General features: G+C 42.5%; 1 protein-coding gene across 1 annotated transcript in view; it reads right to left on the bottom strand.

Annotated features, from left to right (window-relative positions):
* ITGB7 (integrin subunit beta 7) overlaps positions 1-17,052 on the bottom strand; it is a 130,720-nt gene that overhangs the window by 75,809 nt on the left and 37,859 nt on the right. Inside the window, exon 3 of the mRNA XM_033936223.1 lies at positions 14,439-14,512. Within this exon, the coding sequence (XP_033792114.1) occupies positions 14,439-14,512 (74 nt within the window). The remainder of the gene's footprint in view (positions 1-14,438; positions 14,513-17,052) is intronic.

Below are 17,052 nucleotides of genomic sequence, written 5' to 3'. Positions count from 1 at the left end.
GTTCAAATCCCACACTGCTCTTTGTGACTCTGGGCAAGTCACTTAATCCCTCATTGCCCCAGGTACATTAGATTGTGAACCCACTGGGACAGATAGGAAAAATGTTTGAAGCACCTGTATGTAAACCACTTAGGTTATAAGTGGTGTATACTGTACAGTAAATACTGAAATAAATAAATAAGCCAACTTGACAGGATAATAAGAGATACGCCTTCTTCACTCCACAGAAAACAAAAATCTAACAACCTCGCAAGCTGGCATTGGGCAGGAAGGTGCATGCGCAGTGCAGGTAGTCTAAAAGCTTAAAGTGACACTACACTTTTCACTGTCCGTACTGGGGCTCCATGGACAAGAGCACATTGTTAGCTCTGCCAGTCCTCTGCCCCCGAACAAGAAGTTGATGTCAGAAGAGAGTGGGGAACAGACAGAGCTGTCAAGGCGCTCTTGAAGACTGGGTCCACATGACTGTTGAAAGTTGTTTTGCTTTGCTGCTGCTGGTTTGAAGAAGTTGCAGTGGTGGCTAGGTGGGGGTGGGGGTACCGAAAATGTGAGGGGAGAGAAAAGACACTGCATGGAAGGTGGAGAGAGAGGAGAGATGCTGAAAATTGGGGAAACAGCAGCAGCGGTGAGTGTGGTAGTGGGAGAGAGGCAAAAAAAAAAGGAACCGCATAGGTTCTCAATACACACCATGTATCTCCTGCAGAGGCCTCACATACCCCTCGAGGTACACATACTGCATGCTGAGAACCTATGCACTAGGGTACCAGAGATTGTTGGGGGAGGGGGGTTGGCTGCCTTGTCAGGAAGGGTGTTGGTTCCATTTAGATTGGTTCAAGTTGGTTGCGACGGGGATGGGGGTACCCCTAATGAAGACCCACTACTTTTTTAAATTTTATTTTAAATGTCCCCCTTCATGTCAGTGCATGAGCCAATCGTCACTCACATACTGACATGAAGGAGAACTTTTAGGCAAGCTTTTTGCTTACTGCATGCTGCAGTATTTTTTCTTGCTAATTTTATGGTAGAAGCTTTCTGCATCAGTCCCACAATCTTGCAAGGAGAGCAAGGCACATCATTCATGAGCTTAAAACAATCCTATGGTTCCATCACAATGCATTCTGGCATATATAATTCTGCTTTCTTTGTGGATAATGATTACCAGTTAGGACAGGTTTGCTAGGCCTCACTTTAATAACGAGGAGCAAAAGCATGTTGGCAGAGACAACCACTATCTAATAATATGTTCAAAGGAAGGAAATGGTTAGATGGTACATTTCCTGAATCGCTTTCATGTCAGAAGAGTTTCTTTGCAGTTTCCCAATTAGCGCTGGTGATAGACAGACCTATTTATAGACTGCCTGACAACTAATCATATCAGTACCAATATACAGCATGTGCATTCTGATGCAATGAGAATTGTCTAGGAAAGTTTGACAATTAGTAAAGTTCAGGTCTAATCCAGTAATGTCACTTAGCAGCGAATGAGCAAGGAAAAACCAAAGAGCCAATGTAATAATAATAATAACTTTATTCTTATATACCGCCAACAATCTTGCGACTTCTAGGCGGTTTACAATAAAAGAAACTGTAAATACAATCAAGTGAAGCTTTACGAACAGCTAATTAAAGAGTATAGCAGTGTATATTTCGTATGTAGTGACTTGGTGTTAAGTACCTAGTATTGCCATATGAAAGATGAATGCTTTGATCTCCGTGCTGGGTCTTCCATCCCCAAACTTATCTAACAGTAGTATATTTATGTTTATTAAAATTTGGTATCCTGCAGTTTACAATAGATCAATGCGGCTTACAAAACACAAGAAAATCAGTTGAAACATGAAAAGAATGTCATTATCAGTGGGAAAGACCTAATCCAAGGGCTCCTTTTACGAAGGTGCGCTAGCGTTATTAGCATGCACTAGCCGAAAAACTACCCCCTGCTCAAGAGGAGGCGATGGCGGCTAGTGCGTGCGGCATTTTAGTATGCACTATTCTGTGCGTTAAGGCCCTAACGCACTTTCGTAAAAGGAGCCCTAAATATTGAAGAGGAAAAAAAAACCCTCTTTTTTGTTGTGGTCTCCTGAATGTAGTTTTCTCATGTCCACTGAGAATCTAAAAATGACCTCAAATTAAATGCTAAATTGAAAAAAAAAAGAGTTTTCAACATAGACTTAAATTTTGGAAATGATAGTTCACTTTGAACAACTTGTGGTAGGTCGTTCCATAAGAATAGAGATAAAAAAAAAAGCAGAATTACGAGTTGATTCATAATGAGCCATTTTTGGTTAAGGAAGTACCAGTCTTTGAGAGTCAACCGACCATAATGTATGTATTAGAGTACAATTAACCAAAAGAAACATCCCAAGATGGGAGGGGCATAGATGGAATACAACAAGGGGTCTTCACAGTGGATAATGCACAAAAGATAAATAACCCCAACACCACATTAGTCCAGAGAAAGCCAGAAAGGAAGAATTGCAAACTAGCATTGCCTCCCAGGCCCAAGTCAAGAAGCAGTTTTAAGTTTCAAGTTTTATTTTAGTTTGATGAAGCGATTATTTAGTTTTACTAAGCGAAGTACAAAATTGATAAAAATATAAACATATATTTAGATCCAAGATGGCGTCAGGCTGGATGTGCTGAGAAGCCGCTCTGAGGATTGTCTCTCCAATACAACTTTTCTAATAGATTCCAGGCAACTATTACTTACCCGATGTCTAAACGGAGAGGCCTTGCGGCCCACTGTCACCCCCGCAGCCGGTGATATTGGGGAGCTCCTCAGACGGATGCAAGGAGCTTTTTTGGTGTCGGAGAGGAGCCCGCAGAGGAATAGCGGTGTGAGCGAGGCCGTGGTAGTTCCTCCGGGATTGGAAACATCCTTAAGTCCCAACGTTAGGGCGCCGTCCCCGCAGACTCAGCTAAACAGCTCTCCAAGGGGTATGGAAACCCCGGATGTCGGGGCTTTGCCTTCCCCTGAGGCAAGTAGTCCAGCGCAGAGCCTGCTGATAGGAACTCATAATGAAATGAGCTCCTTGGAAGAAGCTGAGAGAAAATCAACTAAGGAGAGGCGAATAAGTCTTCAGGGACAGCGACAAGGAATTCAACTGGATGGTGAGCACTATGACATCTCTATTTCTTTAATTTCCTTGGAAAAACCCTCAGAAGTAACTCTGGACTCACTGTAGGATCTTATGGCCGGACTAGTGAAGACCATAAGTCCCAAACTTCAGTTAATAGAGGGGAAACTGTCTCAACATTCTACTGAACTCAAAGTATTGAAAAACGAATTGACTGCCTCTAATTCTTCTGTTCAGAACCTTGAACAGGAAATAAATCATCTAAACAACTACAGGATACTCTAATGAAAGACAATATAAATCTTAGGAGAAAGATGGAGAACTTGGAAAATAACTCCAGATACAACAATTTAAGATTAATTAATTTTCCTAAGCTACCATTGGTATCACGTAGAGAAATGTTTAAGAGAGATTTTCTTGAAGTTTTGGGGGCCTCAGAAGATTCAATACCTCCTTTATCACGAGTTTATTATTTACCTAACAAGAATAAATCGTTAAATAGGTCTTCGGACCAAGGACAATTGGATGTATCGGAGTTATTGGAGAAATCTGATAAAGATGCTGTAGAACAAAGTACTTTGATTGTAACAGTAGCCCTCTCTATTGATAAAGTTTGGTTGTTAAAATTATTCTTTAAAAATAGACAAAAATAATTTATGGGCTTTAAAGTACAGATGTTTCCTGATTTATCACGAGAGACTCAAAAGCGTCGTCGAGAATTTCTAATGTTGAAGCCAGGTGTTACATCCTTAGGTGCTACCTTTTATTTACGACATCCCTGTAAGTGTATAGTGCATCACCGAACAGTTAAATATGTTTTCTTTGAACCTAGTCATTTGACTTCCTTCTTAGCGCTCTCCCGTTTGGAGGCAGAAAATCATAAGCCCTAAGACTATTGATTAATCCCAGCAGTCAGCCCTCTAGCTAACTTTAAGTGTAAGAGTGTTCATTTTGTTCAATTCTTTTCTTTGTTCTCGCTAAGGAATCCTATAATTTGAGGATTTGAGCATATTAGTTATAAATTAGGGGTCTCAAAGTCCCTCCTTGAGGGCCGCAATCCAGTCGGGTTTTCAGGATTTCCCCAATTAATATGCATTGAAAGCAGTGCATGCACATAGATTTCATGCATATTCATTGGGGAAATCCTGAAAACCTGACTGGATTGCGGCCCTCAAGGAGGGACTTTGAGACCCCTGGTTATAAATGATCTTAATGTTGTTGAAGTGTTTCTTGCTTTATGTAGGATTACTAATCTTGCTTTCTGTACAAGTTATTCTTGATTATATGATTTGAAAATCAATAAATATATTTAACTAGCTGATGCCCTGGCGTTGCACGGGTATTTAATTATAGCAATAACACTGTAAATGGATTCAAATAAAGATACTTTATAGTGGTGAATGAAATTATTTTTTTACAGCTTAATAAAAAGTACAATATTCAAATTATAATGTGAAATATTTGACAAAATGAATACAATACAACTAACGCAAAACGTGATTATAAACAACAATTTTAGTTTCACCTCCTGGAGCAAGAACATATAAATTCTTGGGTGAACCCACCCTTGAGCAAGCAACATAGAGTTGTGGGCCGCGAGACACCCAGAACATATCACCCCAGGTAGTGAGGGATCTACATACCAAGTTTCGTTCAAATCGGTCAAGCCGTTTTTGAATTACTGTGAGAATGGCAGCTTTTTACATTTTTTCCATTGTCATGAATGGGTGAAATCTGATTTTCTGTTTGTAGCTCCGCCCACGTGTGCAGGAGGGCCGGGAGACACCCAGAACATATCACCCCAGGTAGTGAGGGATCTGCATACCAAGTTTCATTCAAATCGGTCAAGCCGTTTTTGAATTACTGTGAGAATGGCAGCTTTTTACATTTTTTCCATTGACATGAATGGGTGAAATCTGATTTTATGTTTGTAGCTCCGCCCATGTGTGCAGGAGGGCCGGGAGACACCCAGAACATATCACCCCAGGTAGTGAGGGATCTGCATAACAAGTTTCGTTCAAATCGGTCAAGCCGTTTTTGAATTACTGTGAGAATGGCAGCTTTTTACATTTTTTCCATTGACATGAATGGGTGAAATCTGATTTTATGTTTGTAGCTCCGCCCATGTGTGCAGGTGGGCCGCGAGACCCCCAGAACATATCACCCCAGGTAGTGAGTGATCTGCATACCAAGTTTCGTTCAAATTGGTCAAGCCGTTTTTGAATTACTGTGAGAATGGCAGCTTTTTACATTTTTTCCATTGACATGAATGGGTGAAATCTGATTTTCTGTTTGTAGCTCCGCCCACGTGTGCAGGTGGGCCGCGAGACCCCCAGAACATATCACCCCAGGTAGTGAGGGATCTGCATACCAAGTTTCGTTCAAATCGGTCAAGCCGTTTTTGAATTACAGTGAGAATGGCAGCATTTTACATTTTTTCCACTGACATGAATGGGTGATATCTGATTTTCTGTTTGTAGCTCCGCCCACGTGTGCAGGTGGGCCATGAGACCCCCAGAACATATCAGCCCAGGTAGTGAGGGATATGCATACCAAGTTTCGTTCAAATTGGTCAAGCCGTTTTTGAATTACATTGAGAATGGCAGCTTTTTACATTTATTCCATTGACATAAATGGGTGAAATCTGATTTTCTGTTTGTAGCTCCGCCCACATGTTCAGGTGGGCCGCGAGACCCCCAGAACATATCACCCCAGGTACTGAGGGATCTGCATACCAAGTTTCGTTCAAATCGGTCAAGCCGTTTTTGAATTACAGTGAGAATGGCAGCATTTTACATTTTTTCCACTGACATGAATGGGTGAAATCTGATTTTCTGTTTGTAGCTCCGCCCATGTGTGCAGGTGGGCCGCGAGACCCCCAGAACATATCACCCCAGGTAGTGAGGGATCTGCATACCAAGTTTCGTTCAAATCGGTCAAGCCGTTTTTGAATTACTGTGAGAATGGCAGCTTTTTACATTTTTTCCATTGACATGAATGGGTGAAATCTGATTTTATGTTTGTAGCTCCGCCCACGTGTGCAGGTGGGCCGCGAGACCCCCAGAACATATCATCCCAGGTAGTGAGGGATCTGCATACCAAGTTTCGTTCAAATCGGTCAAGCCGTTTTTGCGTGATCGCGGCACATACACACACACACACATACATACATACATACACACATACATACCTCCGATTTTATATATATAGATAATAAATATATATTTAGACATGCAATTTAAAATTTTAAATGATGGATTGGACAAATAGACTTGCAGACCGACTAATTCACAAGGTAAGAGGGAACAGAACTATAATGCAGTGTTTTAAAGTACAGATGAGAACCATGTATGGAGAAAACACTAGGGAGGGAAAAGTGCAATCGAAGAAGAAAACTAATATAAAGTTTAAACATAATTTAAAGATTAAAAGCATCTTTAAAAAGAAAATTCTTTAAGTTACTTTTAAAATGACTCAAGTCATTTTCCTCTCTTAAATGCTGAGGCATGGCGTTCCAAAACTGCGGAGCTATCACTGAAAACATATGTCGTCGAGTTCCAATAACTTTCAAAGAGGGGACTCACAGGGGCCAAGGCAGGCAAGTTGGGGGTAAAGGAAGAGGGATACAGTGAACATATCCAAAAGAGTCAATAAAAAAAAATAAGAACAGGAGAAGAACAAAGTATAACTAGTCTCTCCCCTTTTTCCCTGGCTTCTGGTTGCCTCCACTTCTGACTTTCCGAGCAGGCCAGGACAGACACGATGCTTTCCAACTGAAGTTGCTCCTCTGCTTCCAGTCTTGTCCTCGTCCACCTGCCTGCTCCACTATGTATGCATTTTTTTTTGCTAATATGTGGAGTGCTGGCGACTGCTGAGATCACAGGAGGTGCCCACAAAGAGAAAAATGAAGCCTATATGGCCAGGAACCTAGATTCTACCAGATGAAGAAGGAGCAACAGTCACGACAGTTTGGGAACCACTGATCTAAAGTAACGCAGCTAAGATTTAGCACAGGGGTAGGGAACTCTGGTCCTCGAGAGCCGTATTCCAGTCGGATTTTCAGGGTTTCTCGAATGAATATGCATTGAAAGCAGTGCATGCAATTAGATCTCATGCATATTCATTGTGGAAATCCTGAAAACCCGACTGGAATATGGCTCTCGAGGACCAGAGTTCCCTACCCCTGATTTAGAACTAAAAAATGCAGAAGCATGGATTTGGGCTAAAACAACTCAAGGGACTAATAAAGTACATAGAGTGAAGTTCTGTCCAAAAATGAAGAGCAGGATCGGGCAATAATTATATATAATGGGCATGCAAGCAGATCAATAAGGCAATGGAAAAAGGATGCATGGTATTCAGGGAGAGGAAAGGCCAACAAGAGAAAGGAGATAATATTCAGAATTGTGAGCAGGGCAAAGTTTCTGATTTTTCTATAAAGCTTACAATAGGCCTTTATAGTTACAGGTACCTGGCAAAAACACAAATAGTAGCAGCATTCCATGCTACAGCAGTGGCATCCCCCATGTCTGTCTCAACAGTAGACTATGGACTTTTCCTCCAGGAACTTATCCAAACCTTTTTAAAACCAGCAACATTAACCACTCTTACGACATTCTCTTGCAACACATTCTATATTTTTAAGAACACAAGTGTTGCCAAATGGCAGATGAAATTAAAGTGGACAAATGGAAAGTGATCCACATTGGGAAGAATAACCCAAATCATGGGGGTCAGCACTCAAGAAAAGATCTGAGTGTCATCGTGGACAATATACTGAAACCTTCCGCCCAATGTGTGGTGGCAGCCAAGAAAACAAACAAGATGCTAGGAATTATTAGAAAAGGGATGGTAAACAAGACTAAGAATGTTATACTGGTGCGATCTTACCTTGTGTACTACATTCAGTTCTGATCTTATTTCAAAAAAGATATAGCAGCACTAGAAAAGGTTGAAAAAAGAGTAACCAAGATGATAAAGGGGATGGAACTCCTCTTGTATGAGGAAAGACTAAAGAGGTTAGGGCTCTTCAGCTTGGAAAAGAGATGGCTGAGGGGGAGATATGATTGAAGTCTACAAAATCCTGAGTGGTGCAGAATGGGCACAAGTGGATCGATATTTTTACTCCAGCAAAGACTAGGGGACACTCGATGAATTTACAGAGTAATACTTTTAAAGCCAATAGAAGGAAATACTTTTTCACTCAGAAAATAGTTAAGCTCTGGAATGCATTGCCAGAGGATGTGGTAAGAGCGGTTAACGTAGCCGTAGCTGGTTTTAAAAAAAGGTTTGGACAAATGCCTGGAGGAAAAGTCCATAGTCTGCTATTGAGACAGACATGGGAGAAGCCACTGCTTGCTCTGGATCGATAGTATGACTTGTTGCTACTATTTGGGTTTTTGCCAGGTACTTATTACCTGGATTGGCCACCGTTAATGTGGGACACTGGGCCGGATGGAACACCTGCCCGACTCAGCAAGGCTATTGTTATGTTCTGGGAAAGACCAAAGGTCCATCCAGGCCAGCATCCCGCCTCCAACAGCGGTCAATCCAGATCACAAGTACCTAGCAAGATCCTAAGAGATCATTATCACGGTATATTCTATCAGACTATTATTAATAGTTTATTGTTATTTTTATATATTTTTACATGTTGTTATTCTCTGATTACAGACAATATTATAGGTTAATTACTGACTGTGGGTAATGTCAGTAATTTTAGTATAGCTTTCTATTCATGTTTTGCACATTTTAATAAAGTAGAGATAATTTTCAAATGTTTTTATGCCATAATATCAGCATAAATTTAAACAGAAGTATAAATGTATGGTGAGGAGGGGAGCCTGCCTACCGCTGCATTTGGAGCCTTGGTTGTTAACTTGTCATGGCAGAATACCCACTCCTGGTACAACGGGCCCACTGATATCAGTGGGAATGATTTAGGAATTCAAAGATAGTGTATTCTGAGGAGCATTTGGGAAGATAGAAGCCTACTTACAATTGCATTTTGAGCCTTCATTGGTAACAATTTGTTGTGACAGAAGAATATCCACTCCCGATGCAACCTCAGTCCCACTGACATCATCACAGCAGAACCAATCTAGAAGTTAAAAGACAGCATGCTGTGTGGTGCATGAATGGCTATAAGGCGTAGCCAAAGGGGCATGCCATAAGGAGCAAACCAGGCCCCTTGAAGCCCCTTGGAGCCACTGGATCCAAGGTATACTGTCTGTGGGTAAGTGTTTGTACCTTTTGTTATACAATACTAGATTTAAGCCCGTTACATTAACGGGTGCTAGAATATATGGCTGGCTGTCTTTCTTTATTTATGTCTCTCTCCCTGCTCCTGTCTCTTTCTTCCTTTCTTTCTGTCTCTCTCCCTCCTGCAATTTTTTTCTCTCTCTCCCTGGCACCCTTTGTCTGTCTGTCTTTCTTTCTGTGTCTCTCTGGTCCCCTGTCTGTCTTTATTTCTGTCTGTCTCTCTCCCTAGCCTCCTTTGTCTGTCTGTATTTCTTTCTGTCTCCCCCCCCCCCCACTTTCCTTTGCAGAAGCAGCAGTGATATTTCCCTTCCCCTCCAGATCCCTGTGAAGTAGTAGCAGCATTTTTCCCCACCCACCCCCCATTCCCTTCTCTTCCCCCCCCCCCCACCACTTTCCTTTGCAGAAGCAGCAGCAATATTTCCCTTCCCCTCCAGGTCCCTGCTGAAGCAGTAGCAGCATTTTCTCCCACCCACCCCATTCCCTTCTCTCCCCGCCCCACTTTCCTTTGCAGAAGCAGCAGTGATATTTCCCTTCCCCTCCAGATCCCTGTGAAGTAGTAGCAGCATTTTCCCCCACCCACCCCCCCATTCCCTTCTCTCCCCCCCAACCACTTTCCTTTGCAGAAGCAGCAACGGAATTTCCCTTCCCCTCCAGGTCCCTGCTGAAACAGTAGAAGCATTTTCCCCCACCCCCCATACCCTTCTCTTACTGTGAGCTGCCCTGCTCCGTTTGACCCCTCCCCCTTCCCTTCCCGTGTGCTGGCCTGCTGCGGCTGAAGCTTTTTTTTCGGCGGCTCTTCTCACGATCCTCGTGGTGGCTGATCCTCCTGTTCAAAGCGGCTGCTGAGGTTCGCGGCCGGCTGTAAAGAACCTCGCAGGCTGCTCTCCAACTCGGTAGCATGTTCCCTCTGACGCGATCGCGAACCTCAGCAGGCCGTTTTGAACAGGAGCGGTAGCGGTTGTTGCGGGAAGGGGGGGAATCGGCGACGTGCAGGCCGCTGTGAACAGGGGTGGCAGGACCATGAGCCCTCCTTCTGCCATCCGTCGCCAGCGCCGCTCCTGCCACCCGATGCACCTAACTGGCGCATACGCCTCAAGCCGCGGCCACGGACGGACACAGCACACATCAGGTCCCCACAGGAGATGAGCCGCCGCCGCTGCTGACGGCCAAGGTAGGCTGGGAAGAAGGCTGGGGACTCACGCATGCGCACTCATGCAGCCACGGAACTACAGATCATGGAAGCACACAAATAGGAGTGCGCATGCGCGAGTTAGCCTTTTATTATATAGGATGGGAAAACGGAACATTAAAGGGAAAAGTGCTCCTTCTGTCTTCTCCTCAGTAGTCAGGCCTATGAATAAATGTCTGCAAGCTTTGTCAGGACTATGTAGTTCAGTTGGAGTGGCTTCTAAACCGTGAATATATTAGAACCTTTGTGAGGGGGGTTTATAGAAATGAGACAATAGGATATCAGCTTGAAAAATTGGTCTTGCAATAAGGAGACAGGTTCTTGCAATAAGGAGACGGGTTCACTTACTTTATCAATGTGATTTATTACAGATATATTGGCAAAGAGTTTGGGTTTCCATTTGCTCTTTGGTTAATATTCATGAGCCATTGACCAGAAATATCATCATGGTGGATAGTCTTTCCATAAAAGCATCAATTACAGATGAAAAGTCCAAATTATTACGAATTCTACTTAACTTAGCTATTAAAATAATTTTTACTCACTGGAAGGACTTTTCAAATATTGAATACATGGAATGGTGGAATCTGGTAAGTCTATCTGCCAAATATGAAAGAGTGTTTGCGGAAAAAAGGGTTACTTGCATATTTTTAAAAAATATTTGGTATCCTCTCATAAAATATAGCGACATATCACATTTAAAATAAATATTATTATTATTTCTCTAAATGGTAATGTACATCCATGCTGTTAGTTTCTTGTGTTAATACAGGTTGGCTTTAGAGCCAATACTATAAGCATATTGGTTTTTGGTTGTTTTTTTATTGTAAAAGATATTGTTTTAAGAACTGCTGTTGTAATCTATTTTGTTTATCACTTGTTGTTATTCATCATTTGTTATTATTTGAAAATTCTAATAAAAATGTATTGAACCTATCCTCAAAAAAAACCAAAAGAAAAATTGGGAGGTAAATTAGTGAAAGGCAATGAAATAAAAAGCTGGGGATGGTAAGGAGAAGGACGAGGAAGGTCAGAATGAAGGGCAAGGGAAAGCTATAGGCAGATGCAGTAAACGAAAAAAAGAAGGCAGAATGGTAAGAAGGAGGAGTTGTCTTTTGTCTCAATAAACATGATAATTTAAAAAAAAAAAAAAAAAGAAGGAGGAGGAGCAAAATCTGAGTAGACAGAGAAGCAGAATGTTAGAGATGGATATAGGGTAGAAAAGGAAGAAGATATGAGGAGAGAGAATGGCCAATGGATAGGAGATCCTGGAAATAGTTAAGAGAAAACAGACAGAGGAAAGCAGAAACCAGAAACTGGGAATGAGACTATTAGAAAAATAGATTGTGGAATACCTGACACACACCTCAGCAGGCCATTTTAAGGTGCAGTAAACATGCATTACTGCAGCTTAGTAAAAGGACTGTTAAGTGCAGATACTCAACCTTTATGTTAACATCAAATAGGACTTTATAAATAACAGTCCTGTCTTTGGCTGGTTTAATTTAACCAGTTAAGGGCTCAATATCAGCATGAATATGTTCTGTCTGTTCACACATATCTGAATATTTAATGCTGGTGTCAGGACATGACCTAGTATTGAACATCCAGGTATAGAGCTGTTGATGGTAAAAAAAAAAAAAAAAAATTTGCTAACCACTACTGGATGAATATTTACTCTAATATGGCCATCTGCCTTATACTTGGAGGAAAACTATATTTCGACTAGATAATGTTGTTTGTATGGCTTTGTACAGAATTGATCCAGGCAGATAACAGATGAGGTGTCAGAAATCCCTCCTTTTTCTCCTCTGAAACATGTGCCAAAATTTTCTTCTAAATAGCAACTGAAAGTTGTTCACACTAAGAAATATAGGAAGCATTCCAGGTGTGGGGGGTGGGGGGTGGAGAGGGGTGAATCAATAAATAAGAGAAGTCAGGAGGACCCAGGGAAAAGAAATTAAGGGAGAAGGGGAGGGAGTACAGAAGTGCAGTCACTGAGCTGAAGGCAAAGCTGTGAAACTCTCCTGAGCCAGGAGGGAGATTTTGAGCCAGTCCTGGATTTCTGAAAACCCCATCCTCTTGCAAACATAGCCAAATTAACAAAATTAAAAACATAAGGAAAGGAAAGGAAAAGAATGGGTCAGTTACAATAAAAACAAAGGAGTGGGTAAAGGGAAGGAGTAAAAACATATAAGGCGAGGGTAAGACTTTAAGTGTGTTTGATTTCTGCCCATGCCTATTGCCGGATTCTTTGAAAAAAACAAACCAATGGCTAACAATCTATCTTGAAGAAGCCTGTTATGGTGAAACGGGTCCCGTCAGATCACTCTTTCACACAGTAGTAGCAGCCTTCATCTTTGGCGTGGCTTTGCTTCCCCGTTAAGATTAATGAAGGAGCTTCAGTTGTTATTTTCCAAGTCCTGAGTTAAGTGGCTATCTTTATTAGAATTTTGTTATTCTTTACAATACGACTGATAGCAGATTTATTGTGTTGATACCATATACATGATGAGACACGATACCATATACACAATGATACACGATACCATAAAGGTTTGCTATTTTGTTACTTTGTTGCCAATTGTATTACAACGTGCTCTTATGTATACATGAATGAAGTGCTCTTGTCAATTTTTAGGCTGTCTAGGTGTATGATTCTGGTTTTGATTTATGATATTACGAAGGCTTAAGCTAAAAAAATTTTTTTTTTAATATAGTACACAAGTCACGATTAATATAGAGAGAAAATAAGAATTAAAATAAATTATAAATATTAAAAGGTTTTCGTAGGATCGATGATAGATACCATCATCTAATTATTACCGTCCACTCATGTGCCATAGGTATGGATGTCTGAGTTGTTTCCTTTTTCAAAAAATCCTTGGGCATGCATTGTTCATTGAGATTGTTTTTTGTTTTTTTTAAATAAATTTAGATAATCACAATATCAGATGATACAAAAGAAAAAAAAGATCTTCCTTAAATATTACATAATCATTCATACAAAATTTACAATATCAGATGATACAGAGTTAGTTTCTATGGTAGGAACTTGAGTGTGATTAGCTAGTTCACATTTTTGCTTAGTATTACATTATAAGCAGAATAACTAGAGAAAGGTAAATTGCCTGTAATTGTGTCTAAAGGTCAAAGAATGAACATTCAGCGTAGAGATAATATAAGGAAATATCGGAGAGTTATGAGCAGAATGCCAATTAGTACTATTATTATAGGGTGGGGACTGGGGCAAAGCTTGGGCACCCACAAACAAAAAGGTGTTCTGCTGCTCCTGGGTGAGCTGTACCATGGTGTGAATGCAGCTTGGAAACATTTGAGCAGGTGAGAGAAGAGAAACATACAGTAGAAACATGATGGCAGATACAGGCCAAATGGTTCATAGACAACCCCGCGAAAGACAAAGGCGCGCGCCGACAACTGAGCGCAAGACGGAGGCGCGCGCCAAAGAAAATTACAGTTTTTAGGGGCTCCGACGGGGGTTTTTGTTGGGGAGCCCCCCCGGTTTCCTTAATAGAGATCGCACCAGCGTTGTGGGGGGTTTGGGGGGTTGTAACCCTCCACATTTTACTGTAAACTTAACTTTTTCCTTAAAAACAGGGAAAAAGTGAAGTTGTCAGTAAAATGTGGGGGGTTACAACCCCCCAAACCCCCCACAACGCCCCCACAACGCGGCACGATCTCTATTAAGTAAAATGGGGGGGGTTCCCCCCCACGCCCCGTCGGAACCCTAAAAACAGTAATTTTCTACGGCGCGTGCCTCCGCGCTGCGCTCAATTGTCTGCGCGCGCCTTTGTCCCGGCGCGCTTTTGACCTGACACCGGCCAAATGACCCATTCAGTTTTCCATTTGAGCAGGTTACCAAAGCTATGACTATGAATGCAGACACTTACCCGTTCCTTGCACCAGGCACAGCTAGGGTGAGTCAGAATACATTCCTTACAGGAGATACTGGGTTTACAGGGACCTGCAAGGGAGCATTACACAAGCAAGAAATTAGTGGGGGAGAGTGTGGCGCAGTGGTTAAAGCTGCAACCTCAGCACCCTGAGGTTTAGAAACATAGAAATAGACGGCAGATAAGGGCCACGGCCCATCAAGTCTGCCCACTCTAATGACCCTCTCTATTTATCTTTGCGGATAGATCCCACATGTCTATCCCATCTGGCCTTAAAATCTGGCACGCTGCTGGCCTCAATAACCTGGAGTGGAAGACTATTCCAGCGATCAACCACCCTTTCAGTGAAGAAGAACTTCCTAGTGTCACCGTGCAGTTTCCCGCCCCTGATTTTCCACGGATGCCCCCTTGTTGCCGCGGCACCCTTGAAAAAGAAGATATCTTCCTCCACCTCGATGCGGCCCGTGAGATACTTGAATGTCTCGATCATATCTCCCCTCTCTCTACGTTCCTCGAGTGAGTAGAGCTGCAACTTCCCTAATCGCTCCTCGTATGGGAGCTCCTTGAGTCCCGAGACCATCCTGGTTTGGCTCCAAACCGACGCTCTTTTCTTTTGACCCTGGGCAAGTCGCTTAATCCCCCCATTGTCCCAGGTACATTAAATAGATTGTGAGCCCACTGGGACAGACAGGGAAAAATGCTTGAGTACCTGAATAAATTAATGTAAACCGTTCTGAGCTCTCCTGGGAGAACCGCAGAGAAAATTGAACAAATAAATAGTGGCCTAAGCAGATCGCTGAATCTTTCCTAATCCATTCCCTTGTTCTCTTTTATCTTTGTTTAAACCAGGGTTGTCTAACCTTTTGGCATTTCCTGGGCCGCATTGGCTGTAAAAAAAATTTCTGGGGCCGCACAAACGCTGCAGCAAGACAGAAGAGGGATCCAGCAAGACAGTAAACACCCAGGGGCAGCAGAGGAAAACACTGCATTGCCCTTGGCCGGGGCCGCACAAAATATTTCACGGGGCCACATGCGGCCCTCGGGCCACAGGTTGGACACCCCTGGTTTATACCCTCTTACAGGAGTATAGGAGTAGCCTAATGCAGTGGTTCCCAACCCTGTCCTGGAGGAACACCAGGCCAATTGGGTTTTCAGGCTAGCCCTAATGAATATGCATGAAGCAAATTTGCATGCCTATCACTTCCATCATATGCAAATCTCTCTCATGCATATTCATTAGGGCTAGCCTGAAAACCCGATTGGCCTGGTGTTCCTCCAGGACAGGGTTGGGAATCACTGGCCTAATGGTTAGCACAGTGGCTTGAGAATCAGAGGAAACAAGACCGATTCCCACTGTGGCTCCCTGGAAGTCAAGCCAAGTCACATAGGGCCGGCGCAGGTATCGGCCGGTGCCTCCAAAACCGGCGCTGGTCGCGTGTTAATCATGCACCGGTGCTGGTTGCAGAATCACAGCCATGTCAAACATAGTCGCCAGACATGTAGGCCAGGGCTTTGAAGGCCTACGCTTCCGGCACCTGTGGTAGCTGTGAATCGCGGCTAAGGAGGCGCCTGAGGACGCCTAAGGTCGTTTCCAGCATTAGCCTCACTTTCTTCAACAGCTGCCTCTGTGGCCACAATTAGGGCACTGGTTCGGGAGGCGCTGGTAGGCGGCTACATTTTTTTTGTTGTTGTTGTTTTGGGGACTTTTAAGGTAGGTTTGGTCACTTAAGTTAGGTGGTGGTGAAGCGCCTACCACTATCTAATTTAACCCTCCATTACCCAGGTACAAAAACTTACCTCCCTCTTCTACAAAACTGCACTAGCAGTTTCTAGCGCGGGGAGCCGCACTGAATGGCCCGCGCTGCTCCCTACGCTCATAGGAACTCAATGAGCATCGGGAGCAGCGCGGGCCATTCAGCATGGCTTTCTGTGCTCCTTGTGCTAAAAACTTCTAGCGCGGTTTCGTAGAAGAAGGGGTTAGATTGTTAGCCAGCAAGGAACATAGAAAGAACCTGTATATAATATGTAAATTAGTCCCTTATTTTCTTACTCCTGTTACTCTATCTTATCTGTCTTTTATCAGTGTCTCTCAAACTGTGTGCCCTGAAGAGATTCCAGATTTTTACTTCATTTTAAAAAATCCCCTTCATAAGTATACACTAGAATAGATGACATGTACATTGTGTACACAAGAGTCTGTCAATGCTATGAGCATCTGCGTGGGTAAGGATACAACCGCCCAGACAAGCATCATTCTTTGACGTGATTGGTCCTTGAAAACTAACGGCAAGTAATTTTATTTTTATTTTTGTTATGCAGTAGTTATCCTAACTTGAACAACAAAGCAGACTTTGTTACCGTTTGCAAACTTGGATTTTCAGTTCTGAGAGAAATTAAATAATAATAATTTTAAAAAAGAGAATGGCAGATGGTGGATGATAAAATGTGACTATTGAGCTGCATTTTGAGTTAATTTGTGTTCAAAAACAAGCACATCCATCACATTGATTAGCAATTGTTACAATTATTCATACATAGCTTATAGAACTTTAAATAAATACACTTCTCCCTCCGTATTTGCGGTTTCAGCAATCGCGGTTTCGATTATTTG

Source organism: Geotrypetes seraphini, chromosome 3, assembly GCF_902459505.1.
Source record: "Geotrypetes seraphini chromosome 3, aGeoSer1.1, whole genome shotgun sequence".
Taxonomy (NCBI): domain Eukaryota; kingdom Metazoa; phylum Chordata; class Amphibia; order Gymnophiona; family Dermophiidae; genus Geotrypetes; species Geotrypetes seraphini.
Note: the sequence above shows the minus strand (reverse complement) of the source record. Positions and strands in the feature narration are given on the sequence as shown.